This window comes from Rana temporaria, chromosome 5, assembly GCF_905171775.1.
Source record: "Rana temporaria chromosome 5, aRanTem1.1, whole genome shotgun sequence".
Lineage (NCBI taxonomy): Eukaryota > Metazoa > Chordata > Amphibia > Anura > Ranidae > Rana > Rana temporaria.
This window is the reverse complement of record NC_053493.1, coordinates 132,960,254-132,987,478: the sequence shown is the minus strand read 5'-3', so window position 1 is coordinate 132,987,478 and position 27,225 is coordinate 132,960,254. Positions and strand designations below refer to the sequence as shown.

Genomic DNA, 27,225 nt, shown 5'->3' with positions numbered 1-27,225 from the left:
ACACGAGCTTTCAAGCTGTCTGGGTCATGTGACCGTCTTGGAGGTGGGCGGAGACAGGGGCCTGCCTGCTGCTACCAATGGAGGGTGAGCGTCGCTGGGGAGTCTAGTGATTATACGGAGGTGAGTAAAGCCGGGGTATATTGTACACAATGGAGGGGGGAGAGGGTGCACGGCCTGGGGTGACCTGTGCTTGCTGGGACCTCTGAAGGACCTGGCCAGCTTTGTAATGTAGGCTTCATATCTTCCAGCATTACATGGTGCCCTCTCTGTAATAGAATTGTATAGGTTTGGTTGTAAATACTTGAAATTATCTCCACATAGTTGTCCTTGTACATTCCTCACCCAGGCATGACTGAGGTAGCCCCTTCCTCCTTGTCACACATCTCAGGAGTCTTCAGGACCATGTAGAAGATATGTGTCTGTGCCATGGCATGCCCTCAGGAGCTGGCTGCCCCCTCCTTGGTCTTCCAGCTGGTCTCTTTTTGTGTCATCAGTAGAGACCCTCCATACTTCAATCCCAACTTCAAAGTTGTCAACTTTTATTACTCCAATCAGCTGCCAGTCATTCACCACATGCAAACAAAGGGTGTCGGTGCCCTTATGTGGACACATGTCCATCATTTGCGTTCCTATAGCCACGTAACGGTAGGTCCATACCACTGATCAGACTTGGGTCTGGAATGTAAAACATACAGGAGCCAGTGCATTGCATCGCATTCATGCTACACTGATCGTGGGTGCAATGCTCTGCAGACTTTAAAGCGGAGTTCCACCCAAAATTGAAACTTCCGCTTAATCCACTCCTCGCCCCCTTACATGCCACATTTGGCATGTAATTTTTTTGGGGGGGGGAGTGGGGGCTTCAGGAGGGACACATGACAGGTCCCATGCGATCGCCTGTCCAATGAGAGAGCGCCGCTCGCGCATACGCAGTGGGTGCCCGGACGTGAAGCCGAAAGCTGTCACGGCCAGGTGCCCACACTTCGGATGAAGACGCCGGCCGGCGCGTCGCTGGAACGTGGAACAGGTAAGTGTGTTTATTAAAAGCCAGCAGCTACACTTTTTGTAGCTTCTGACTTTTAATAAACACAAAAAATGCCTGGAAGACCCCTTTAAGTCAGGGGTGCCCAGCCTTTTGAAGAGCGAGGACCACTGAAGCGACTAACCAGTGGAATGGGTGGATGGCAGGTCTGTGTCCATTCTGCATATGCTGAACGGACACAGACACAGCCCACACTACTCTATGGGCCCTCCAATTCAATCCGCCCAGACGGAAGGGGACGGATCCCCTTCTGTTTTTTTTTACGGATTGGATTGGAGGTAAGTGCGGGTAAATGGACATAGAGGTGAATGTGAATGGAGGGTCTGATTGTGTCCTAAAAAGAGAAAAAAGAGGGACTAATGGGGACTAAGGGAATGTTGGGACTTTGAATGAAACAAAACATTAAGGGCAGAGCGAATCAATGGGTAAAATAAATGAGACTGTTTATTAGTAGCACATATGGATACATTACAGTGTAGATATAAGGTAATAAATAATGTGTTAGAGTTCATAATGGGAACATGATCGGTCAGTCATAAACATTCCAATAATATCATGATAGCCAAAGTAACACATGATAAACGATGTACCCAGCATAAATGCATGGTGAATATACATGGTAGATCAATAAGTATGTTAAAGTGCATGATGGAGAAATGACTGATCGACCCTGATACGTCCCAATAGAAGCATAGTAAACAATATAACACATAAAATAACACGTAAAAACTGTGATCACAGTAATCAATAGTAGTTTTGGACAATCAATATAAAAAGATAGAGACATGATCGGTCAACCATAACAGGTAATAATAATAACATTGTAGACATTGTAACATAGTAGACAGTATAACACATGATAGACAATGCAACCAGCAATACTGCATGGTAAGTATGCATGGTAAATCAATAGCTATGTATAAGGTATGTATTAATAGTATGACTGATTGATCATGGAGAATTAAAAATAACATAGTAAACAATATAACACATGATAAGTACTGTGATCAACAGTGTATCCAGAGTGGTGCAACTTCATAAAAAATATTTGTATAAGGTACATGATTCGAACGTTCAAATGCCCATGGTAGTATCCATGATTAAAGTGATATATCATCTATAGGGTAAGCTCGACGCGTTTCGTGGATACTTTCCACTCATCAGGAGCAAGCAGAGGCCAAGGACACCTATGGTAAACGATAAATGATGGTAAAATACTAGTTAGGGGTACATAACTAGAAAGGGAAGAGGGGGAGCACAACAAGGTGGTCCAAACAATCTTACCTAGGGCAATTGGTAAAATAAGGTAGGCGATAATATTGTTGATAAGAGGCATTGAAAGAGGGTAGGTAGAGATCCGATCTCAAGATGTTAAGTGATGAAATGATAAGTGCCTGTTCCAAAAGTGTGATGAAGAGTGTGAGCCTGCAAGGCTTCTGTAAAAAATGTTTGAAGGGGCCATACGTCAGGGTAATGAGTTTGGCAACAAAACAGTGGTCAAAGAAATGACTCATAATATAGAAAATAATTGGGTGAATGTAAAATAAAGAGGTGGCTGTAAATCACCAACCAAAACTAGTGACACAAAGAAATAAGAGTAATAATCATAATACCTTAGGTTAATGAAACTGATACGAATCAGTGATGGTGATGGAAGGTAGTGGTGAGAGAGGAGAGAGACCGTGCCAGCCAGCGTCTGCCCCACTGAACGTCACGTCAAGCGCGCAGGAGAGGAGCGGAAGCCGCGCACAAGCAGAATCTCTTATGCGCGAGCGCCCTGCTCCTCCCCATTCACGCACGCAGATGGAAAAAACAACACGTCATCACGTGGCGTCAATCATTGACGCGAACGTGTATGCTTGAGAGGCGTGACGTCGATGCGTAGTGAGTGCGTCCCCCCAACCCCATAGTCAGTAGACAGGGGGGGCGGGGGAACGCCGCGGTGCGCATCGCAGCTCCCAAGAGGTGAGGCGGTATAATCCATCCCCCCAAGGTGGACCTATTAATGAACATATAGTAGGTAGTCCCAAAGTGGCATGCTAACAAAGGCGGCATATGAAATGGGTCATCAGTATTACATAGTATATTAGAATAAATAAATGTAGTGTTTCCATCCCTGAATCAGTGGAAACTGGAAGATTTTGGATTACTAAATCCAAAAATCAAATTGGTGGGACTTTGAATGAGAATATGGCCATCCGGCACACAACACTCCATCCCCGATAACTTGAAAAAAGAGGGACTAATGGGGACTAAGGGAATGTTGGGACTTTGAATGAAACAAAATGTAATGTATCCATATGTGCTACTAATAAACAGTCTCATTTATTTTACCCATTGATTCGCTCTGCCCTTAATGTTTTGTTTCATTCAAAGTCCCAACATTCCCTTAGTCCCCATTAGTCCCTCTTTTTTCAAGTTATCGGGGATAGAGAGTTGTGTGCCGGATGGCCACATTCTCATTCAAAGTCCCACCAATTTGATTTTTGGATTTAGTAATCCAAAATCTTCCAGTTTCCACTGATTGTGTCCTAAGGCTGCTTTCACACTGATGAACCTGTGGCTTTCCTGCAGGTTAGCTGCACTTTGCCATAGACTTCTATTATATCCTGCAGGAGTGGTGCAATTTCTGAAAGCGCACCAAACCCACAGGTAATAACAGAAGTCTATGGCTAACTGCACTGATTACAGTAATGAACATACCTTTTTAACCACTTCCATACCGGGCACTTATACACCCTCCCGCCCAGACTAATTTTGAGCTTTCAGCGCTGTTGCACTTTGAATGACAATTGCGCGGTCGTGCTACACTGTACCCAAACTAAATTTTTATCATTTTTGTACCCACAAATAGAGCTTTCTTTTGATGCTATTTGATAGGGTTGTCCCGATACCGATACTAGTATCGGTATCCGGACCGATTCCGAGTATTTGCGGGAGTACTTGTACTCCCGCAAATACCCCCGATGCCTCATCCGAAACCCACCCGCCGCCGCCATTGCGCCGCATCCCCGCTGCCGCCGCCTGGTTAATACGGGCGGGGAACATTACAGCTTTCATTTGAATAGCTGTAGTGTTTCCCGCCGCGTTGCGTATAGACACTCCCCCTTGCTCGGGTGAACTGTCCAATCCCGAGCAAGGGGGAGTGTCTATACGCAGCGCGGCGCGAATCACTACAGCTATTCAAATGAAAGCTGTAATGTTCCCCGCCCGTATTAACCAAGCGGCGGCGCGGCAGCATGCAGGTATGGGGGACATGGCTGGATATGGGGGGGACATGGCTGCATATGGGGGGACATGGCTGGATATGGGGGGGAGACATGGCTTTATATGGGGGGGGCATGGCTGGATATGGGGGGGCATGGCTGGAAATGGGGGGGACATGGCTGGAAATGGGGGGGACATGGCTGGATATGGCGGGAGACATGGCTGCATTGGTGGGGGTACATGGCTGCATTTGGGGACACATTTAAAAAAAAGTATCGGTATTCGGTATCGGCGAGTACTTGGGAAAAAAAGTATCGGTACTTGTACTCAGTCCTAAAAAAGTGGTATCGGGACAACCCTAGTATTTGATCACCTCTGGGATTTTTTTTTTCTGCAAAAAAAAAAAAATTACCGAAAATGTACAAAGAAAAAAGTTTATTTTTTTGTTTCTGTTATAAAACTTTGTAAATAAGTACGTTTTCCTTTACTGATGGGCACTGATGGTACTGCACTGATGAGGTGGCATTGATGGGCACTGATGATGGGCACTAATATGTGGCATGGATAGGTTGCACGGATAGGCGGCATGGATGGGCACGGATAGGCGGCATGGATGTGCACTGATAGGCGGCATAGATGGGCACTAGGGCTGCAACTAACGATTATTTTCATAATCGATTTAGTTGGTCGATTATTGTTTCGATTAATCGACTAATCGGATAATCTTAAAAAAAAAAAAAGTGTGGTGTACAATTTTGTTAATATGTAAATAAAAAAAAGGCAATTTATTCTTAAATATCCATATGCAGTGGTAAATAGAAATAACCAACTACAGTAATTGTAATGCCTTCTATCACCTCCACTTTCTCTGGGTTCAGATGCTGATCTTTCCTGCACAGAGGCCCATATTCTCTGTAAATGTCCGCGGGCGGCGCGTAAGGCATTTACACTCCGCCGCCCTAAACTACAGGAGCAAGTGCTGTATTCCCCAAACACTTGCTCCGTAGTTTGGGGCGGCGGAGTGTAAATGGCCCGTCTTAGCCACGCGTATCTTCAAGGGGGCGGCTTCTATTCAAATTAAGCGCGCCCCCGATTCTAAGTAACTGCGCATGCGCTGTGCTTTAAAAAGCCCAGTGCGCATGCTCCAGTTCTCGGCGGAAAACGTCAATGACGCTGACGTGTGCGTCATTGACGTAAAGTCGTATTCAAGAACGACTTAGGGAAAAGACGTAGCCGTCGGAAAAACACGACGCGGACCCGACGCTATCCGTAACATGGCCTACGTGGGACATGCGGAAACTTACTCCTCATATAGCAGGAGTAAGTTTCCGCTTACGCAAACGACGTTAGCGACGGGTACGCGACGCAAAATCGTTTGGGAATCGGCGTAGCAGGCTCATTTGCATAAACAAATGAGACCTTCACGTAAATGCCATCTAGCGGCGGGCGGCGTAATTACATTTAAGATCCGACAGTGTATCTATGCGAAAATGATTCTAAGAATCGGTCGCATAGATACACGGGCCAAAAAAGAGAGATACGATGGAGTATCCTGAGATACTCCATCGTAACTTCTCTCAGAATATGGCCCAGAGTCTTTAAAGTTTTTTTCGTTTAAACAAACTTGTTTTACTTACCTGCTCTGTGTAATGGTTTTGTACAGAGCAGCCCAGATCCTCCACTTCTGGGGTCCTTCACCGATGCTTCTGGCTCCTCCAGCCTTCAGAGTGCCTCAATAGCAAGCTGCAAAGTATAGTATAGAGCGCCCGCTATAGCAAGGCTATAAAAAAAAAAAAACTTCTGCCTTTAGAACCACTCACTTCTTGCCCAGGACTACATGTCCCATGAGCCATTGCTCCTTGCACATTCACAAATTCTCAGGCACTTAGTGACATATATGGATGGTGTACTGAGCTGTATGTGTGCTGCACTGTATTTCCTGATATGAAAACGAGTAATGTATTCTATATGCAGGCCAACTAATCAATTGGCCGTTTATTCGATTATGAAAATAGTTGACAACTATTTTCATAATCGATTAGTTGTTTCAGCCCTAATGGGCACTTTAATGTATTGCACTAATGTATGTGTTGTACTAAAGGATGCCAAACAATGCCTGCCAATCAGTGATGCCCATTGTGGGCACTGATTGGCATCCATTGTGGGCACTGATTGGCATCCTTTTTTTGTGTTTGTCATCCCTGGTGGTCTAGGTGGGCATCCCTGGTGGTCTAGTGGCATCCCTGGTGGTCCAGTGGGGGGGGGGGGGCTGTGCTGATAATCGATTAGCGCAAACCCCCACTGTCAGAGGAGCAGCCGATCGGCTCTCCTCTACTCGCGTCTGACAGACGCGAGTGAGGAAAAGCCAATTACCGGCTTTTCCTGTTTACATCGTGATCAGCCGTGATTGGACACGGCTGATCACGTGGTAAAGAGTCTCCGTCGGAGACTCTTTACCTAGATCGGTGTTGTGGGGTGTCAGACTGACACCCTGCAACAACGATCGCCGCAATGCGCACCCCTGGGGGCGCGCAGCGACTCAATATCCTGAGGACATCATATGACGTCCAGTCAGGATATTGAAACCACTTTGCCGCCGTCAATCTGTCATTGGTGGCAAGCGGTTAATAACAATCTTCCATTCAGCTTTTCCCAGCTGTTGCTGCCCCAGGCAGAGTGCATTTGGTATCGATTGTGACAGGAGCGAGTGCTATACAGGAAACGTGAGCTTATGTGGCTTTGCTCTGCAGCTGCTTGCTTTCTCTACCGCTGGCTTCGTTCACAACACTGATGCTCTGGGATGACGGGTCAGCAACCTGCGATCAGGGCTTGCCAAACCACCATCCCAGTGCAGGAGGTCGCGGGCCATGTCAGAGGGCTCCGCGGGCCACTGGTTGGGCACCCCTGCTTTAAGGCAAACATGTTAATAAATGTGCTTTTGTTATTTAAATGTATAATTTGGGGGAATTTTGTTTACATTTTGGTAAAGTGTCAACTGTGCCCTTAAAGCAGAACCAAAAGCAAAGAAATACTCCCCTCCTCATTCCAGCAATGCGGTGTGTAACAATGTGAGACCCTACCACTGTGATGATGGAAGTAGATGTGACACAGGGTTTGCACGTATGCAGAGTGCAAGGCGACGGAATATCAATTTAGAAAGTAGAAAACTGATCTTTCAGTTTTCTCTAGGAAAGAAAGAAGTCTCCAACCTAGTGTCCAGATCTTAATAGAATGCATTAAGGTGAAAAACCTTGAGGGTTTGCAACCCCTTTATGGTCTAAGCAGCGGCACTGCTTAAGGCTCCATTCACACCTTGGCGACAAAACGCCGGCCGCTCGTGCCGCTGGAGGGGAGAATTCCCATTGCTGTCTATGAGATGGTTCACATCTCATAGACGCCGTACGCCTGCCGCCTGAAAACAAATCCCGGACCCTTTTTTTCAGGCGGCATTGGCGTTCGGCCATAGAAAGCAATGGGAAAGATTTGTTTAAAAAAAAAAAAAGTTACACGAATCGCGGCAAAATACGCCGCCTACGCGGCGTTACTTGTCGTGGAGGTGTGAATGCAGCCTAAAGGGTATGTAAAGGTAATTTTTTTTTTAAATAACAAACATGTTATACTTACCTCCACTGTGCAGCTCGTTTTGCACACAGTGGCCCCGAACCTGGTCTTCTGGGGTCCCTCGATGGCTGTCTCGGCTCCCCCCTCACAAGAACTCATCACCTTCATGCGAGCAAGCTCGCAAGATGATGAGTTGTTGCGGACGCAATCCTGTGATGCAGCCAGCGGCCGACGCCGCTCACTGTTTCACTCGGCCCCGCCCCCTGGCATGCCGTGTCATTGTATATGATTGACAGCAGCGCGAGCCAATGGCTGCGCTGCTTTCAGTCAACCAATGAATGACCCGAGAAGCCTGAACGTTCACGGTGCGGGACTTTCAAAGGGTCAGGTAAGTAAACGGGGGGGGGGGGGGGGGTTGCTATTCCTCAGATGTTTTTTCACCTTCATGCATAGGGGTAAGAGAACTTTTACCTTTACAACCCCTTTAAGAGAAAGCCCGATGGCTTGTTGTGCTTGTATTTTTTTTCTTGTAAAATGCAGAGCAGGTTAGAGGCAGGATAAAAAAAAAATGCTTGACTCCTCTAGGAGAAGCTGTAAAAACGTCCATTGTGTGTGCATAAGGCCTAAGAAAGGAACTTCATCCCCCTTTCTTTTTCAGTCCACCATTTCCTGATATTTTCACATGTGATCAGTTATGACACCAGCCATTTGCTGGTTTGACAGTTTGGTTGAGGACACAAGCAAATGTGACCGTTGGCAATCCAGTTAAATCAATGGATTTAGTTCCGTTCTATAATTTACTTCCGCTCTGGGCTTCAGTAAAATGGCAGCCTCCAACAAGAAGGAACAGGATCAATGCTGGAGGCAATTTACAGCACACACTAATTTTGGTAGCATCATTATTAATGTTCCTTGCTAAAGAACCCTTTTTTTTTTTAAAAAAAATGTTTATTAAATTGTTATGGGTAAAGTTCAACTTTAAAGACTGGATAGAGGTAAGTTCAGACTCAAACAGTGGAGTCCTGACCCTTGATGATCTCAGGTGTGTTTTGGACACAAGTCAGAACTCAAACAAAAAAGTCAGTGCTACTACCCATACATCACATGGAAAGCAGCTCCTGGATTAGGATGAGCTCCAGCGTGTTCGCATAGTACACGTGCAGAGCCCGCCAGGAAGTCTGCACAGCGCTGTGCTAATCACAGCCAGGGAGACATTGTCCAGATGCTCAGCGGCAGAGATCAGGAAATGTCTCCCTGCCTGTGATTAGCGCAGCGTGGTGCAGACTTCCTGGCGGGCTCTGCACGTCTTCTATGCGAACACGCTGGAGCTCATCCTTACTCCTGGGTGCTCGATCCACAGTCCGCACTCCGGTCGTTGCTCTTCAACAATTGACAAGTCACAGTAGACAAACGCAAATAGGAAAGGTTGACGCGTTTCAGCCTAGAAGGTCATAGCCACTCTCATAAAGGCAGTGCTTCTAATCTCAACTTGAAATTTATCAATCAATCAGATTCCAATCTCTCCACCATGGCCAAGACCAAAGAGCTGTCCAAGGATGTCAGGGACAAGATTGTAGACCTACACAATGCTGAAATGGTCTACAAGACCATCACCAAGCAGCTTGGTGAGAGGGTGACAACAGTGGGTGCGATTTATTCGCAAATGGAAGAAATGCAAAAGAATATGTACAGGCCCATCTAAAGTTTGGTAATGAACATCTGAATGATTCAGAGAACTGGGTGGAAGTGTTGTGGTCAGATGAGACCAAAATCAAGCTCTTTGCATCAACTCGCCGTGTTTAGAGGAGGAGGAGTACTGCCTATGATCCCAAGAACACCATCCCCACCGTCAAACATGAAGGTGGAAACATTATGCTTTGGGTTTTTTTTTCTGCTAAGAGGACAGGACAACTTCACTGCCTAAAAGGGATGATGAATGGGGCATGTACCGTCAAATCTTTGGTGAGAACCCCCTTTGAAAATGGGTCACAAATCGGTATTCCAGCATGACATGATCAAGAAGAAGCACATTAAGGTTCTGGAGTGGCCTAGCCAGTCTCCAGACCTTAATCCCATAGAAAATATGTGGAGGGAGCTGAAGGTTCGAGTTATCAAATGTCAGCCTCAATACCTTAATGACTTGGAGAGGATTTGCAAAGAGGAGTAGGACAAAATCTCTCCTGAGATGTGTCCAAACCTGGTGGCAAAATACAAGAAACGTCTGACCTCTGGGTTTTGACACCAAGTACTAAGTCATGTTTTGCACAGGGGTCAAATAATTTTTCACTCATTAAAATGCAAATCAATTTATAACTTTTTTAAAAATGCGTTTTTCTGGATTTTTTTTGTTATTCTGTCTCTCACTGTTAAAATAAACCTACCATTAAAATTATAAATTAATTATTTCCTTGTCAGTGGGCAAACATAAAATCAGTAGGGGCTCAAATCTTTTTTCCTCACTAAGGCCCCGTACACACCATAGAATCTATCCGCAGATAAATCCCAGCAAATGGGTTTCAGCGGATAGATCCTATGGTGTGTACACGCCAGCGGATCTTTATCCGCGGATAAATCTCCCCTGGGATGGATTTCCAGCAGATGAATATTTGCTGACATGCTCAACAAATCCATCTGCTGAAGTCCATCCCAACGGATGGATCCGCTCGTCTGTACAGACTCACCGGATCCATCCGTCCAAAGGGATTCCCCGCACGCGTCGTAATGATTTGACGCATGCGTGGAATTCCTTATATGACAGCGTCGCGCCCGTCGCCGCGTCATAATCGCGGCGACGGCGCGACACGTCATCGCCAGAGGATTTCCGCGCGGATTTCAATGCGATGGTGAGTACACTCCATCGCATAGAAATCTGCGGAAATCTTTGAGAGGATTTATCCATGGAAACGGTCCGCTGGACCGTATCCGCGGATAAATTCTCTCGTGTGTATGGGGCCTAAGTGGGGGCAGTTTGATGGGTGGGGAGTGTAGCTGTTTCAAGTTACATCCTGAATATGTCTGTAACATGAACATGCTTCCAATGGTGGACTGTGTTTGTTTTGTTTTTTTCTTCTCAACAAAAGTGGAGTTACTCTTTTTAAATTTGATGTCCATGTTTCATGTCACTTGAAATAGTTTGGACCAAGCTGATCAAAACAAACTATTTGCTTCACTAAGTGCTGTCTAAGCAGTCTATGTGCTGCATGTAACTTCAATTACATTTAGTACACAGTGCTGCATTCTAGCTTCCCGTCTCGTACCTGGAACAAAACAGAGTCTGGCTGAGTGCCGCTCAGCCAATCATAGGCAGCTTTGTATTCTATGAATAAATACAAAGCTTCCTCTGGCTGAGAGAGGGTTCTATTACACACCTGCCATCATTTAAAGTGCCTCTGTTCTGATTAACCCCAAATAAAGTTCAGCTGTTCTAGTAGGTCTTTCCTGACATTTTCTTAGTTTCATCCTACTGCAAAATCCATGGTCCGCAGAGAGATCTCATTATTTAAAGGTATTATTTAAAGGTATTAGTCAAGAGAAGGGTATACATTTTTTTTCCCAAGGCATTAGCTATACAATGTAACACAGTGAAGGCAGTCCTCATCAAGTGGAGAAAATATGGTATAACAGTGACATTACCAAGAACTGGACGTCCCTCCAAAATTGATGAAAAGACGAGAAGAAAACTGGTCAGGGAGGCTGCCAAGAGGCCTACAGCAACATTAAAGGAGCTGCAGGAATATCTGAAGTACTGGCTGTGTGGTACATGTGACAACAATCTCCCGTATTCTTCATATGTCTGGGCTATGGGGAAGAGTGGCAAGATGGAAGCCTGGCTAAATGTTGCAAAATCACATCTGAAGTCTCCCAAAAGCATGTGGGAAAATGTGTTATGGTCTGATGAAACCAAGGTTGAACTTTTTGGCCATAAATCCAAAATATATGTTTGGCGCAAAACACTGCACATCACCAAAAGAACACCATACCTACAGTGAAGCATGGTGGTGGCCGCATCATGCTTTGGGACTGTTTTTCTTCAGCTGGAACAGGGGCTGTATTCAAGGTTAAGGGAATAAAGAACCGTTCCAAATACCAGTCAATATTGGCACAAAATCTTCAGGCTTCTGTTGGAAAGCTGAACATGAAGAGGAACTTCATCTTTCAGCATGTCAAGGACCAAAAGCATACATCCAAATCAACAAAGGAATGGCTTTGCCAGAAAATTAAAGTTTTGGAATGGCCCAGCCATTTCTCACTTCCTGTTCCTCCTCAGTAAGCTGTTCTGGCTGACTAAACACGGCTCGGATGATGGTGTGAAACCGGAGAAACAGAAGGTGAGAAATTCAGACAAAGAAAAAAGGGAAATTGAAGGAAAAGGTAAGTGAACCAACAATGCATTAGCTTAAATGAACCTAGTTAGAAAATAAAAAAAACAAACCTTTACAACCCCTTTAAAGGTGGAAATAGTTATTTATTTATTTTTTTTACAAACTTTTTAACAGGGGTGTGTAGACTTTTTATATCCACTGTATTTAAAATGAACATGTAACATGGACATCCGCTTTAAATTGAACCTTAACTCAATAATAAGTTTGCAGCATTCTAACCCTGCCCTCGCCACAATCTAAAAAACAGACCTGGCAAGTTATTGGTTGTTGGTTGTAATAACATATTTCCATTCTTTATTAGGCTCTGCCTTCTGTTTTGCAGTACTAATCCATATTGGTTGTGGTTTAGTGCTCTTTTTTACAATGCAAGTCTGTCAGCCAACTCGCCAATCACTGTTCAGCTAATATCTTTATAGGTGTTTTTAATACTTTGTTTTCTGTACAGTTGCAGCCATGAGTAAGAAGAATCGGGTGTCCTATGTGAAGCCTGCCGAGCCCTCCTTCCTGACAAAGTTTAAGAAAGATGTTGGCTACAGAGAGGGTCCAACAGTGGATACGAAGGTGTGTATCTTGTTTTGTATATTGTCCATATATAAAAGGTTAGTTCACCTTTTCGGAAAAAATAAAAATGTTCTTCAACACCCTAGACCCCCAGTTCCCGCTGTACTTGCCTCATTGGGTGATGAGCTCTCAGTGCCAGTGCAGCCAGCATAGCGGCTCTTCTCCGTCTTCTTTCTGCAGGGCTTCCGGGGTGGATCGGAGCAATTCACTGTGCTGGCACTGACCATTCATAATCACTCTGATCTGTAAGTATTAGAAAGTAAGTTAAAGCGGTGGTTCACCCTCCTTAACATCATTATACCATTACATTCGGCATCGTAGCGCGAGCTACGGTATGCCGGTCTTAAATTTTTACTCACTGTGCTATGGATCATTGAAGATTCCGACTCCCGCGGGGAATGGGCGTGCCTATGGAGAGGGAGGATGATTGACGGCCGGCTCTGGCACGTCACGCTCCCCGAAGACAGCCGGAGTAGGTCTCGGCTCTTCACGGCGCCTGCGCACAGGCTATGCGCAGGCGCCGTGAAGAGCCAAGCCTATTTCGGCTATTTCCGGAGAAGCGTGACGTGCCAGGGCCGGCCGTCAATCACCTTCTCTCACCATAGGAACGCCCATTCCCCGGAATCTTCAATGATCCATAGCACAGTGAGTACGGGGATAAAAAATGTAAGACCGGCATACTGTAGCTCGCGCTACGATGCCGAATGTAATGGTAGAATAAAAAAAATTTTTTTTTTTTTTTTTTAATAGGGTGAACCCCCGCTTTAAGTATTAATAGCAGATAAGGTGGGTCATAGAGAGACCTGGATAATCTACCTATTGAGCGCAAAGTGGACAGTATCACTTCTAAGATGTTTCAGAAAATTAGATTAAAGGGGTTGTAAACCCTCATTGTTTTTCACCTTAATGCATTCTATCCGTTTTAATTACCTGAACGCTGTCATTCTTCGGCCAGGAACGAACATACCTGCTCTAGCTGGTGTCTCGTGTCCTGATTGGATAGATTGATAGCAGCGCAGCCATTGGCTCCTGCTGCTGTCAATCAAATCCAGTGACACTTGGGCGGGGCTGAGTCCTGCATTCTGTGTGAATGGTCACAGATGGAGGACTCGAGCGCGCAAGCATAGGTGTCCACCAAGGAGAACGCTTCTCTGACATGGACACTCGATGCGGGGAGCTGCTAGGAGGGACCCAAGAAGAGGAGGATTGGGGCCACTCTGTGAAAAACGAACTGCACAGTGGAGGTAAGTATGACATGTTTGTTATTTTAAAAATTCAAAAGGCTTTACATTCCCTTTAAGTCACTGTTCGCATTCACAGATATATCTGTAAAGGTTTCAGGATATAGATAACATTGTAGTCAAAGATGGACAGATATGTCATTGACGGCAATCGCCGATGAAGCATCTTCTTGTCCTGGTAAGTCTTCACTATTGTGAGCCACTTTACATATGCCGGGCTGAGAAAAGTAAAAACTTGCATGTCCAACTTGTTAAAAGCGATAGTTGTATTTCTTGCTGTTATTGGGCTGTGTGTAGTATTGTGTATTATTTACAGAACAATAGATCTATAGTTGGCTGCCATGTTAATGATGACATAGCTTGACATTTTATTTAAAGGAAACCCTGTCCTGGATGAGACATGGAGGTTTCCATTGCCCTTTTTGTCATTTTGAAAATGTTAATTTCCTGAGTGTTCTGTTTACCCACTTTAAATCCGTTAAGCCTGGTACACACCAAGTTTTTTTTTTTTTCCTTCATTTAACCCTGTGGGCTGAACAAAAAAAACCTGACATGTTGGTATGGCGATGTCCCTGCTGTGCTATTGTGTTTTGACAGGGGGACTGATCCAACTCCGCCCCCCTGGCCAGGACACACTGATCAACGCTGGCAGCCATTGACTGCCAATGTTGATGGATACCAATCGGATGATGGTTCTCAGCTTCCCCTATCGACAGAAGCTTGACATAAGACCAGCTTCTGTTGGACAGGAAGCTGTACACATGGTCTGTTTTCTTTTTTTTTTTTTTTGGCCTGTGTGTACCCAGCGTAACCTGGAACAAGAATGCAGATAAGTAAGTTATACTTGACAGATATGCATAATTGTTCAAGGTCAGTGACTCAAACTTATTTTATTCCAGTTAGTCAGTGTACTAACCAGACATCTAGCATCTTTAACCACTTCAGCCCCCGAAAACTTTCTCACCTTAATGACCAGGCCATTTTTTTGAGATATGGCACTACGTTACTTTAGCTGACAATTGCGCGGTCGAGCGACGCTGTACCCAAACAAAATTGCGTTTTTTATTTTTTGCGCTATAAACAAAAAGAGCGACAATTTAAAAAATATATAAATTTGTTTGTGCTAAAATAAATATCACAATATTATTATTTTTTTTTTTTAAACAAAAAAAATGTCTTCACCAGTTTAGGCCAATATGTATTCTTCCACATATTTTTGGTAAAAAATAAATCGCATAGTAATGGTGGTGTTTAGTCATTTTTAGTGGAGCTGCGACATTGTGGCAGACAGATTGGACCCCTAACTGATATTTTTGAAACTTTTTTGTGGGGAACAGTGACGTTATTACGGTGATCAGTGCTAAAAAATATGCCCAGTTATAGTACTAATGATGCTGGCAGGGAAGGGGTTAGCAGGGAGATCAAGGGGTTAATTGTGTACCCTCACTGTGTGTTCTAACTGTATGAGGGACTGTGTCACTGGGGAAACAGACAGATTGGTCTTCCTGCATAGCAGAAAAACACCGGATCTGTGTGATCTCCCTTGTCAGAATGGAGATTTGCCTTGTTTACACAGGCAGATCCCCGTTCAGTCACTGCGGGGAACGATCGTGGGTCGAGTCCGCCGGACCAGCTGATTTGCTCCCCCGTTGGGCAATGAGAGCGGTTGCTTTCCCCCCCACAAGTCGCCGTGTACGAGCCGATGTACACCTACGGCGATTTGCGGGATTGAGCCACATTGCTGCAGTATAACTGCAGTGGCTGGTCCTTAAGCGGTTAAAATTGGCAATGGCAGCAGAGGTTTGCTTTAAGGCTGAACTCCGCTCATCTTGTATAATTCACCTTTTAGTAACCCCCCCTTCCTACAGTAAAGCTGGCCTTGCATGGTTCAAATTTCAGTAAATGCTGAAGTGGCCCAAATTTAAGTCCTGGGTGTCTCTGTCCACACCACCAAGCTCCACGAGTTGGAGCTAATATATAATTCCATTGTTATACATCCTAAATTATCTTTTATATGCTACCCATTTTCAGATGCTGATCAGTCTCATACTTATCGATCTCAGATGTCACACTTTGGGTGTGCTAATAATAGCCCACAAAACTACATACAGTGTGGATACACTTGTGGTAGTTTTTTCTTTTTCTTCAAACCCATTTGTCCTTTGCTTCTAAGGCCCTGGCTGGTAACATAGCCAGGGTGAATACAAATCCATTCTGATATGCTGCTTTATCACAGTTACGTGATGGGTTATGTTTTTTTTTTTTTTTTTGGAGGTGTGCAAAGAGAGAACACAAACACTTGCAGGTAAAATAAAACTTTATACAACATTTTAATTAAGTAATGAAGGAAAGAGTTAATAATTTTGCAAAAATAATTAAATACAAGCTATCGATGCATTTCCCCATCATTGGCAGATGATCAAACCAGACGTGTGCATTAAGCAAGAGACTACCTGACCTTGGTATCAATAGATCCCCACATTTTCCACTTATGTGATTGAACAGTACTAACTGGCATATTCAAGGCTTTGGATATCTTTTTATATCTTTTTCCATCTTTGTCAAGTTTCATTATCTTGTTACGCAGGTCTTTTGACTGTTCTTTTTTACCTCTTCATGGCTCGGTGTCTAGGATCACCAGGATGGCCACCACACTGGACCACCAGGGAATGCCAATCTGCCCAGGCAGCTGCCAATTGGTATCCACCCACAATGCCTACAAGTGCCGCATATCGGTACCCAGCAGTGACACCCATGAGTGCCCATCGTTGGTGCCACCTCATCGGTGTCTCCTTATCAGTGCCCATCGTTGGTGCCACCTCATCGGTGTCTCCTTATCAGTGCCCATCAGTTAAGAAGAAAATTTTATAACAGAAACAAACGAAAAACATATTTTTCTTAAAAAAATGTGGTCATTTTTTATTTAGCAAAAAATAAAAATCGCAGAGGTGATCAAATACCACTAAAAGAAATCACTATTTGTGTGAACAAAATGATAACATTTTTGTTTGGGTACAGTGTAGCATGACCGCGCAATTGTCATTTAAACAGCGCTGAAAATTGGCTTGGGCAGGAAGGGGGGTAAGTGCCTGGTACTGAAGTGGTTATTGACAACATTTCATAATTTCTGCTAGGCTATGCAAACTTTTGAGCACAACTGTATGGCTAACATTCACCTCTAATGCTCATTTTGACTAGGGGGATAAACCGAGAGGGATACTTGCCTTATTCCTCACTTCTGCTGTAGCCAGCACTTGCCTCAAATTCAGCCCTGGATTGTGGGCTGGTTTCAACATACATTTCATGATCGGCAGCTATTGATTTGACTGGCAAAGAGAAGCAACTTTGTTGGACTTGTTGTCCTGTGACCGTGAGAAAGAAGTCGGGTTCATGGAAAAGAAAACTATAAACACCATGTTGCACATTGCCTTCAGATCCACAGAATACCTTCCACTGATGCAATCAAAGGGGTCAGAGCTAAATGGTCTTTACTCAGCAAAGGTTGCAATTAGGATTGTCGGGCATCTTGTGGAAATAAAAAAAACGAAATCCAAATATCCTATAGTGTAGTTAATTGAAAAAGAGAGTAATGACTTGGGTGTGAATCATGTCATAACTGAAAATGTTAGTATGTGGATCTTCAGAAATACAGATGTGATAGTAAAGTCATGTTTTAAAAGTAAAAAAACTGGTCCCCCCTGCAGGTTTAAGTCATAATGTACTAGTATGCACTGCATTCTAGCACAATAAGACAGACTTGCCTGCAGGCGGTGCCCTGGTGCCCTCTAGTGCTTTGCTGTCACTGCTCCTTTTCCTTCCAGGTTATGTCTTTCGGCCTTTTGAATGGCCGGGCTGTGGTGACGGGCTGTAAATGTGATCTGAGCTGTGCATGCGCAGCTTAAATCACATTGCTGACAGGCAGGGGGATTATTTCTGACAGAAAAGGCCACTAGGGTCGCTCCTGTTATAAAACATAAAAAAAAAAAAAAAAAAAAACCTTGTCTGTCAAATTTTAAATATTAGAACTTTATTACCACTTTAATATGTATTCTCTTTTTTCTGAAAAATGCTTCTACAGAATGGCTGATGTAACATGTTCCTTTTGTTCTAAAATGTTCTCCCATCAGCGGCAGGATCTTCCTTTTGTAGCAGATGACGGTGATGGCAGTGACAAGGAGGATGAGCAACCACAAGTGGTGATGCTTAAGAAAGGTGACCTTTCAGAAGAGGAGGTTATGAAGATTAAACAGCAAATTAAGGGAAGTGCAAAAGGTTAGTAAACATTTTTGTTACGGTTAATCAAGTTGTGCTTTATTTTACTGTGATACACTAAATTATTTTGAAAACCATTTTTATTCTATCCTTTTACTTGTTCATAAGTATTCTATACTTTTTAATGGAGCATAGCTGTTTGCTGCGCTATGAACACGCCATTTCTGCATGGCTACGCTCATAGGGATGTATGTGGAAATGTAGGATGATCACTTCCTTACATGTATTGTCCGCATTAAGTTAAAAGTGATCTCCAGCTTTCATTTAACTTTAAAGTGGATGTAAACACAAACTTTTTTTTTTTTTTTTTAATACGTCACAATATACAGTATAAGATTTTCTATCATCTGTGCCCAGTCTTGCCACAAAGAGTTAATCCAGCTCTGAGCAATCCTCTTTTATTGTTCAGAGAAATAAAACGGACTTGCAGAGAAAAACCTTTAGTCCGTTCCGCCCCCTTGCTGTGAGTGACGGGTTATTTACATATCTAATGCACTAGCCTGGAGACGGGCATTATTTTTTAATTCCCACCCCCACTCCTTTTCTGAAGTCATGTGGTTACTTTTCTGGATTTTGACTGGATGTTAGTGATCATAGCAGAATTTAGTGTAAGGAATACACAGGAGGGCGGGGGGGAATACTGACATCAGGACTCCACCCACAGAGCTCCTGACAACAGATCCACCCACAGAATCTGGGGGAGACATTTGACAGGTAAGGATACATGCAGGAGCCGTGTATATCCTTATAGATCAGCACTATGGCAATAGTTTAGAAAGGATGAGAGTGGGTTTACATCCACTTTAAATAGTTTGTTTGGACCAAGCTGGTACATTTAATTTACTAACAGTTGCAGCAGCTGTGAGTGCTATATAAATTGTATGTAGCCACCTTTACATACAGTATACAGCTTTGTGTTTCCGGTAGCAGGACAAGACCTTTCTGTCCTGATCCGAAATAATGTTGAGCTAAAAGTGCTCAGCCATTCAGAAGAAGCCTTGTATTGCATTAGTGAATACAAAGCATTCTCTGAATGGCTGAGCAGGGCTCTGCCCGACTTGGGATGGGAAGGTCTTGTTCACTGCCCCACACGGCGCTGTATACTCTATGTAACTGAGGCTTCATACAGTTTAAACAGCATATTGTATAGATCATATTTTATACAGCACTCACAGCTGCTGCAACTGTTGGTGAAGTAAATAGTTTGGATGACTATTTAAAGTTTAATGAAACCTGGAGATCAGCTTTTAAGGTGTTTACATCAGGAACTCCCACCTCATCTGTCTAGTCAAATAGTTTTTTTGTCTCTTAGGATAGGTTCACAATTAGGAGCATTTGCGAGCCATGTCTTGCATGGGCACAGCAGCCTTTTTATTTGAATGGGCTGCTGTGCCTTCTGAAAACGTTCCCGCTCCATTTTTGAAAGCGCTGCCCGCATGGAAACCACAAGCGAGGTGCAGTTCCCAGTGCTGGAAGCAGTACTGCAGTTTCCATGTAGTGGGGTTGCCATTAGGTTTAAATGGCAAATTAGATGGCACATTGTGACATGGAGTCTCGCCTTCTGAAGAGACCATTGGCTTTGCTTATGGCTTTTGTAAATGATACTCCCTTTTATCTATAATTTAGGTTGATTTTACTGTTCGTCAGTGGTAGTGACACAATAATTGACTACCTGTTGCTACTCAACATGCCCTATTGGCAACATTTTGTGTTATCACAAAAGTTCCTATGCTACCCCCAGAGCAGACCTGGCATTTAGTGATGGCGCTGCTGATCGTCTCTAACCTGCAGCAGATACCAGCAATCAACCTCTAGCACAGAAAGTGTCCTGTCATTAATAACTTATTTGTGGCTCTTATATGTCACATGATCTACAGAAGAAAGCTGCAGAAAACTTACTAGCGATGAGAGACTTCCTGTGCCAGAAGCTGATTGTTGGTTTGTGCAGGGAGGTTGGGGGAGATCTGCATCACTGCCCCTCATTGCTGCCTCCAGCTCCTGCTGCCTATGTATGCACAGTAGAACCTCATAGACTTCTATAGGGCCAGGAGACAACTAGAAAATTGTTGCCAAGGTTTAAATAAATACATCTGAGTGCAGCAGTGTGAGGCTACCATTGCAGTGTGTTTGAACTTTTTTTTATTAAGCTGGTTGCATTTCTAAAGCTAGATAATGCATATTCTTGATCCATAATTCAGAACAGACCAGGCTTTGTATAGAAAAAAAAGAACCTAAACTCTGAATCTATGCCCCAAAAAGCTTGTGCCTGTAGGTTCCTTGCACTTGATATTTTCCCTATGATGGATTTGCAATGCGTTTTTCTGCACTGGGCAGCCATATTAGAAAAGGATTAGGGCTTTGCTTCCTCGTGTCAAAGTTAACCTCCTGATAAATGGTGATCTGACAACTAGTGGGGGGATAATCAAGAGGAGCAGCAGGAGAGGTTCACAAATGAAAGCAAAAGCAAGGAGATGCATGTAGCATGGATACTTTTGTTTGCTAAAAAAAAACAACTTTACAACCACTTTAACCTACAGGTAAGCCTAGATTAAGGTTTACCTGTAGGTGCTTGAAATATCTCCTATGTTTATCTCCGGTTTAGGAGATATTTACTATAATCACGGGCGCCACTGTCTACAGCGCAGGCACACTGTAGTGTGACGTTCCTCATTGAGGCCGTGACGTCATCGCAGCTCCGGCAAATCCGAGCGCCGGAGCCGTGATACGCTGAAGTAACCCCCGTCAAGATGTCGGCTGCCCGGGCGTTGGAATAGGGACGGCTGCGGGGGCTTCGATCGGAGGCGAGTATTACATAATGAGCTAGTATGCCATTCATACTAGCTCATTATGCCTTTGTCTTGCTGGTGGTGTTTTATTTAAAAAAAAAACATGTCGTACTTGCCTCCACTGTGCAGCTCGTTTTGCACAGAGTGGCCCCGAACTGCAATTTTCTGGGGTCCCCCGGCGGCTCCTAGGCTTCTCCCCACCTCAGATAACCCCCTCTGGGAAGCGCTCTCCCAAGGGGGTTACCTTGCGGGTGCGCTCCCAAGTCCTGCATTAGGCATCCATAGCAGCTGAGTGCAGGACTCGGCCCTGGCACTCGCTTCATTGGATTTGATTGACAGCAGCGGGAGCCAATGGCTGCGCTGCTATCAATCTATCCAATGAAGAGCCGAATAACCCCGGGCAAAGATCCACCGCGTTTGACGCAGGACTTTCCAGGGCTCGGGTAAGTAAAACGGGGGGGGGGGGCTGGTGGGCTGCTAATCTTTAGATGTTTTTTCACCTTGATGCATAGGATACATTGAGGTGAAAAAACAGGAACCTTTACAACCCCTTTAAGCAGAAAATCTCACTCAGCTCTCGTGACACTAGCCAGTACTGGCAGCAATGCCTTCAATTTCATACTGCAGATATACAGCTAGAAGGCTGTAAGAATGGGAGTGCTCAGGTATGCTCACATACCAGGAAGTACACTTCTTCTGTCTTTCAGAAGGAATTCTAGACATCGGGGGGGTTTTTTTTTCTTTCTTGGGTACTTCTACAGTTGTATTACTACAATTTTATATTTTATAGATGTTCCTATACCATAGCAAATCTTCATTTTATCATAATTTCACGTTCAATTTGAAAAGTGAGGATCACAATTTGCACTTAATTTGTTCTTAAATATTTACATTCCGATCGCGAATACAAGGATTTTGATAGATCGTATGATGATAATTTCCTGTATATAATGTAAATTTGCATGCGTATGTTTTGGAGAATCAAAACCTTTATTGATTTGCCTGCTTTGTGGAAAAGATCAGCTGTTCACAGCTAAACAGTTTTTTATTTTACAAGGATACCTGTTGGTGCACTTAAGTAGCACTTTGTGCTACTTAAGACTAAAAGGACTGTGTCAAGCTGATATAATTTAAAAATCATACCAAAATTCATCTTTTTATTCATGTAGATGATGATGATCCAGTTCCTGCTGATGGAAAGATCCTGTTCAAAAAGCCAGTTAAACGCCCTACGAATAGCAAATTTTCAGGTATAAATTCAACTTCTAGCAAGAGGAAGAAGCCGGAAGAAAGCCAGGAATCATCCAGCAAATCCAGCCAGAAACAAGTTCGAAATAGCAGTTTACTGTCTTTTGATGAGGAAGATGAAGATTAGGCCTTTGACTTTTCAGGGTGAATTTCTTTTTTTAAGTTTATTTCCAAAACTCATCAATTAAAACTTGTATTTGATGTTTGTAAAATAGTTTTTCAAATGAGGTTTTGCTTTTAACCCTTGTTCAAAAGGGTTTCTGTTTTTAACTGGTACTTTTTTTAGTGCTGTTTGTGTGCATGTTCATTTTTGATATAACAAGACTATTAAAAGCAAAAAATATGATTTATCTTTAATTGACTTAAGGAAAAGATTTTACTCTGGAATGAGGTCAGATCACTGGATGCCAACACACCACCTAACTCCCAGGGCCTGTGTCGACTGGCATTGGTTCACTTCAGAGGGGCTTTGCATTCCCATAAACGTCTGTGACAGGACAAATGCATCTGTCAGTTAATCCTGAACGCTCTCATAATTGTCCCAAACTGATATCATTGACACAAGCCTAAAACCTGTGAGTCTAATGTGGGTGGTTTCATAATTATCAATCAGCTGCTGCACCCGTAGGACTCAAATGAGGAAAAATGCTGGGCCTACATCCCTTTTTAGATCTGATTTTCTATTGGGAGTATCTCGCCAAAAATAACATTTTTGTTGCAGAGGATGACTGAAAAATGAATTGTATCTTCGTGCAGACTGCTGGGAAAATCAGTGAGCCAATCCCATAAGCAGGAAATTGCATATAATGGAGAGCGTTCTGTACACATTCTGTGTACAGAACACCTTCAATTAACCATATTGTATTGTGTTTTACAAAAAATTACGGAGCTGCAGATTGAAAATTAAAGGTTATTTTTAATAATATTCAATTACAGTATGACTTGTGTCGCAATTGTATATGCTACAGTGCCTTGCAAAAGTGTTCACCCCCCTTGGCATTTTTCGTGTTTTGTTGCCTCACAACCTGGAATTAACAGGGATTGTTTGAGGATTTGCATCATTTAATTTACAGAACATGCCCACAACTTTGAAGATTTTTTTTATTGTGAAGCAAACACAAATGGGACAAAACATAAAAAGTCAATGTACATAACTATTCACCCTCCTAAAGTCAATACTTTGTAAAGCCACCTTTTTCAGCTATCTCCAAGTCGCTTTGGGCTTGCCACATCTTACCACTTTTTCTTACCATTTTTGCCCATACCTCCTTGCAAAAACTGCTCTAGCTCCTTCAAGTTGGATGGTTTGCGCTTGTGAACAGCAATCTTTAAGTCTGACCACAGATTTTCTTTTGGCTTGAGGTCTGGGCTTTGACTAGGCCATTCCAACACATTTACATTTACATGTTTCCCCTTAAACCACTCAAGTGTTGCTTTAGCCGTGTGTTTGGGATCATTGTCCTGCTGGAAGGTGAACCTCTGTCCTAGCCTCAAATCACACACCGAGTGGTACAGGTTTTACATAAGAATATACCTGTATTTATCACCATCCATCTTTCCCTCAACAACAAACCGTTTCCCAGTCCCGACTGCTGAAAAACCTCCCCACATCGTGATGCTGCCGCCACCACCATGTTTCACTGTAGGGATGGTGTTCTTTGGGTGATGTGTTGGATTTGCACCAGACATAGCATTTTCTTTTGCCAAAAAGTTCAATTTCATTTTGGGAGTCTCCCACATGCCTGTTCGCTAACTCAAAACGTGCCATTTTGTTTTTTGCTGAAAGTAATGGCTATCTTTTGGCCACTCTGCCATGAAGCCCAACTCTATGGACCGTACGGCCTACTGTCATCCTATGTACAGATACTCCTGTCTCTGCTGTGGAACTCTGCACCTCCTCCAGGGTTACCTTAGGACTCTGTGCCTTCTCTGATTAATGCCCTACTTGCCCGGTCCATGAGTTTTGGTGTGCGGCCATCTCTTGGCTGTTTTGCTGCTGTGCCATGTTCTTTCCATTTGGTTAGGATAGTTGATGGTGCTCCTAGGAATCGTCAAAGATTTGAATATTTTTTTATAACCTAACCCTGACTATTTCTCAACAACATTGTCCCTTACTTGTTTGGAGAGTTCCTTGGTCTTCGTGGCAGTGTTTGGTTAGTAGAGCCTCTGGCTTAGGTGTTGCAACCTCTGGGGCCTTTCAAAAAGGTGTGTATTTGTAATGACAGATCATGTGACACTTTTATGGGCTTCATAACAAAGATACGTACGTACATGCATGCATACATACACATGCCAATTATTAGTTTTTTATTTCTGAAAAGTAGTTTTATGTATATATTTTTCTAATTTTACTTCACCAACTTAGACTATTGTGTTCTGATCCATCGCATATAATTCAGATTAAAAATAACATTGAACTAAAGGCTGTAATGTAACAAAATAGGTAAAAAGCTAAGGGGGTGAATACTATTGCAAGGCACTGTATATTATGTTAATTTTTTTGTTGTTGCAAATAGTAAAAAAAATCCATAAAAGGAGCGTTAACCTTTTTAAGTTGGGGAAAACTAATTTATCAAGCAAGTAAAATAATTGAGCCAGCAACTCTGTAGTCTATATAGTGATTTTAATGGTTGGTTACAAAAAGTGACAAGCAAAACGGCCAACACCAAAAGCTACTTTAACCACTTGACAACTGAGGACGTCATATGATATCCTCGACTTTGTGCGGTGATATCTGAATCATGCCTTCAGCTACAGGCATCATTCAGATATCACCGTCTTCAGCCGGCGATTCTCTGCACGATAAGAATGATCAAAGCGGCAGTTCCACAGCTTGATCATTCTTATAGGCAGCAGCAGGGGACGTCCCCTCCCGCCGCCATCCGGTGCTTCTCCGGGCTCTCCCGTGCCATCGGGGGCCCGGAGAACTGTCCGTCAGAGGCCCAGGCGCGACGTTTTGACGTCACACCCGGGTACCCGAAGTAAACAAAGCTGCAATCGCGGCTGTCGGCATGAGATCTGTGAATTTTTTTTCATGATCTCATGCTTGTAAGCCTGGAGGAGAGATGTGGGGTCTTATTGACCCCACATCTCTCCATAAAGAGGACCTGTCACATTGATTCCTATTACAAGTGATTTTACATTCCTTGTTATAGGAATAAAAGTGATCAAAAAAAAAAAAAAAAGTGTAACTAAAAAAATGAAGTAAAAAAAAAATATATGTCCCTGATAGCGAACACGCATGTAAGTGCCGCCCACATATGTAAATGCCGTTCAAACCCCACATGTGAGGTATCGTCGCATGCGTTAGAACGTGTGCAACAATTCTAGCACTAGAAATTTAAAGCGTCGCCTATGGAGATTTTTAAGTACCAAAGTTTGGCGCCATTCCATGAGTGTGCGCAATTTTTTTTTTTTTTTTTTTTTATAATTCTCTTTTTATTTTAAGAAAGAAAGAGATACAGAAACCAAAAAAGGAACAAACAGAATCCAATAAAACATATATGGATATTACATTATATCTCTCTCTTCAATTCTATTTGCATTTCATATATTACCTCAAAGGAAAGTAAAAATATAATATATCGTATCCCCGGCGACTTTCCTTTCCTTAAAGGAGTTCTCTGACCTAAAAGTTTTAACCCCCGCTGTGCCCGGGCTGTAAAAAAAATAGAAAATAAACTGTCACTTACCTGCCTACGATCCCCCGTTGTTCCGATATCGCCGTCCCGTTCTCCGGTCCCGGGCCCCTTCCGCTTCCTGTGTGTCGGTGACTCATAGTGCGCTCAGCCTATCAGTGGCCGCGACGGGACATTGCTGCGGCCGCTGATAGGCTGAGCGCACTATGAGTCACCGACACACAGGAAGCGGAAGGGGCCCGGGACCGGAGAACGGGACGGCGATATCGGAACAACGGGGGATCGTAGGCAGGTAAGTGACAGTTTATTTTCTATTTTTTTACAGCCCGGGCACAGCGGGGGTTAAAACTTTTAGGTCAGAGAACTCCTTTAAGTCCAATACCACTGGGAATAATGATATAACAAAACTGCTATTCCTTCTATAACTTAAATTCATTCTTTCCCAGTTGTTTCATCGCCCATCCTAATTATACATATATTACCTACTCTTTAAACGAATTCCCTCTTTAGCTCCGTCCTCCTTCCTTCCCCATTTCTTTCCCCAGATACCCTCCCCACTTATCCCCTCATCAAGACCCCCATCTCCTCTACTTCTCATCCTCCATCCGTGTTAAGCAACTGACCGGAAGAGAAAAAAAAAAGGGGGTGTGCGCAATTTTAAAGCATGACATGTTGGGTATCTATTTACTCGGCGTGATCACTGTCCCTGAAAAATAAGATAGTTTTTACAACTTAAAAGGTGAAACTAATATATGAGATAGACTCATTACATGCAAAGCAAGATAGTTCAAGCCATGATTTGTTATTAAGTGTGATGATTATGGCTTGCAGCCCATGAAAACCCCAAATCCACAATCTCCAGAAAATTTGATTATTACATGCAATCACTTAAACAAGCATTGTACGTAGAACAATATCGGACTTCTGAAAAGTATAAGCATGCATGTGTACTCGGTTTGGGCCCCTTTTGCAGCAATTAATGCCTCAATGCGGTGTGGCATGGAAGCTATCAGCCTGTGGCACTGCTGAGGTGTTATGGAAGACCAGGATGCTTCAATAGCGGCCTTCAGCTCTTCTGCATTGTTCGGTCTCATGGCTCTCATCTTTTTTTTTGGTAATGCCCAATAGATTCTCTATGGGGTTCAGGTCAGGCGAGTTTGCTGGCCAATCAAGCACAGTAATCCCACGGTCATTGAACCAGGTTTTGGTGCTTTTGGCAGTGTGGTCAGGTGCCAAGTCCTGCTGGAAAATTAAGTCAGCACCCCTATTGAGCTCGTCTATGGAAGG

The 27,225-nt window shown here is 43.5% G+C and overlaps 1 protein-coding gene across 1 annotated transcript; it reads left to right on the top strand.

Moving 5' to 3' along the window:
- Window positions 1-14: 14 nt before the first annotated feature.
- On the top strand, window positions 15-22,657 carry KIAA1143 (KIAA1143 ortholog). Its single transcript, XM_040353135.1, has 4 exons — window positions 15-120; window positions 12,638-12,753; window positions 18,122-18,266; window positions 22,222-22,657. Exons 2-4 carry the CDS (start codon window positions 12,646-12,648, stop codon window positions 22,425-22,427), a joined length of 459 nt encoding a protein of 152 aa, XP_040209069.1. The 5' UTR covers window positions 15-120; window positions 12,638-12,645; the 3' UTR covers window positions 22,428-22,657.
- Window positions 22,658-27,225: the final 4,568 nt, after the last annotated feature.

Bases quoted from the DNA above. Each gene is read 5' to 3' on its own strand.
- KIAA1143 (XM_040353135.1), top strand. From the start codon at position 12,646: ATGAGTAAGAAGAATCGGGTGTCCTATGTGAAGCCTGCCGAGCCCTCC. The intron at 12,754-18,121 runs GTGTGTATCTTG...TTCTCCCATCAG, and splicing joins GTCCAACAGTGGATACGAAG to CGGCAGGATCTTCCTTTTGT. The intron at 18,267-22,221 runs GTTAGTAAACAT...TTATTCATGTAG, and splicing joins AATTAAGGGAAGTGCAAAAG to ATGATGATGATCCAGTTCCT.